The following is a 1,925-nucleotide window of genomic DNA, read 5'->3' as shown; positions in this document are numbered from 1 at the left end:
GAGCTGCAACGCTGCATGTCCAAGGCAAACTCTGAGGTGGCTCAGTGGAGAACCAAGTACGAAACTGATGCCATCCAGAGAACGGAGGAGCTGGAAGAAGCAAAGTAAGGATTCAGTAAATCATAGAACAATAAAGGATTGCCCTCTCTCTAAAGCTTCATAATTTAGGCAATATATACTGTATAACGACTGACAATAAAACCCATCTTGTCGTGATATTCTCATTTTACCTGTGATGTCACGATTTGATACTTTTCATTTTTGCTGCTAGGAAAAAATTAGCTCAACGCTTACAGGATGCAGAAGAAGCTGTTGAAGCTGCTAACGCTAAATGTTCCTCCCTGGAGAAGACCAAACACAGACTTCAGGGTGAGATTGAGGATCTCATGGTGGATGTGGAGAGATCAAATGCTGCTGCAGCAGCTCTGGACAAGAAACAAAGAAACTTTGACAAGGTAATGAAATATGTAGTGAAAGGGACTGCTTCCAGTTAAGCATATTTTAGTTTAAAATAAAATTCTGGATGTATAAATTAACATTGTCTTCTGATTGTTTCTAAATTGTATAATATAATTTAATATACAATTTAATTAGGTCCTTGCTGAGTGGAAACAGAAGTATGAGGAGTCCCAGGCTGAGCTGGAAAGTTTCCAGAAAGAGACTCGTTCTCTCAGCACTGAGCTCTTCAAACTGAAGAACTCTTATGAAGAATCCCTGGACCATCTGGAGACCATGAAACGAGAAAACAAGAATCTCCAAGGTAGGAAGATATAATTAAAACATGATTTACCTTTAAACATACACTGAATAGAGTGGGGAGGTATGGCCGATGATAAAATAAAAATGTGCACAAAACAGAGGAAATTTCTGACCTGACTGAGCAACTTGGTGAGGGAGGAAAGAGCATCCACGAGCTGGAGAAGATCCGTAAACAGCTGGAGCAGGAGAAGGCTGAGATACAAGCTGCTCTGGAGGAAGTGGAGGTGAAATAAATTTTTCATTGATCAATTCATTATAATTACCTCTCTGATGCTTTGAAAGATATGATTTGCTGTTTTTAACAGGGTACCCTCGAGCATGAGGAGAGTAAGATTCTCCGAGCCCAGCTTGAGTTTAACCAGGTGAAGGCTGAAATTGAGCGGAAGCTGGCTGAGAAGGACGAAGAGATGGAGCAGGCCAAGCGTAACCATCAGAGAGTGGTGGACACGCTGCAGAGTTCCCTGGAGGCCGAGACTCGCAGCAGAAACGAGGCTCTCAGGGTAAAAAAGAAGATGGAGGGAGATCTCAATGAGATGGAGATCCAGCTGAGCCAGGCCAACAGGCAGGCAGCAGAGGCTCAGAAGCAGCTCAAGGGAGTCCATGCTCATCTGAAGGTAAGTCCGTACGTCGTACCAATGATGGGAGCATGCTTGGAGATTGTTTCCTTTCCATTTAAGGATAGAAAGAATGTTATTATTGTTCCTGACAGGACTTGCAGCTGCAGCTGGATGATGCTCTTCGTGCCAATGAGGATCTGAAGGAGAACATTGCCATTGTGGAGAGACGTAATAACTTGCTGCAGGCTGAACTTGATGAGCTGAGGTCTGTGGTGGAGCAGACTGAGAGAGGTCGTAAACTGGCAGAGCAGGAACTGCTTGATGTCAGTGAGAGAGTTCAGCTGCTGCACTCTCAGGTATGTCCAAATCGGTAATCACTTTACAGTGTAATAATATGCTAATATGTCCACGTTCTTTCTACAAGTGTTTACTGTAAAACTATTCTGTGCAGAACACCAGCCTGCTGAACCAGAAGAAGAAGCTGGAGGGAGACACCACCCAGCTTCAGAGTGAGGTGGAGGAGGCGGTGCAGGAGTGCCGAAATGCTGAGGAGAAGGCGAAGAAGGCCATAACTGATGCTGCCATGATGGCAGAGGAGCTGAAGAAGGA

General features: G+C 44.4%; 1 protein-coding gene across 1 annotated transcript in view; it reads left to right on the top strand.

Moving 5' to 3' along the window:
- The window catches only part of LOC123980113 (myosin-6-like), an 18,029-nt gene that overhangs the window by 14,214 nt on the left and 1,890 nt on the right, over positions 1-1,925 (top strand). Inside the window, exons 34-36 of the mRNA XM_046064346.1 lie at positions 595-760; positions 859-983; positions 1,065-1,226. Of these exons, the coding sequence (XP_045920302.1) occupies positions 595-760; positions 859-983; positions 1,065-1,226 (453 nt within the window). The remainder of the gene's footprint in view (positions 1-594; positions 761-858; positions 984-1,064; positions 1,227-1,925) is intronic.

Source organism: Micropterus dolomieu, linkage group LG01 (assembly GCF_021292245.1).
Source record: "Micropterus dolomieu isolate WLL.071019.BEF.003 ecotype Adirondacks linkage group LG01, ASM2129224v1, whole genome shotgun sequence".
NCBI lineage: Eukaryota > Metazoa > Chordata > Actinopteri > Centrarchiformes > Centrarchidae > Micropterus > Micropterus dolomieu.
This window is presented reverse-complemented; position numbering and strand designations above follow the sequence as displayed.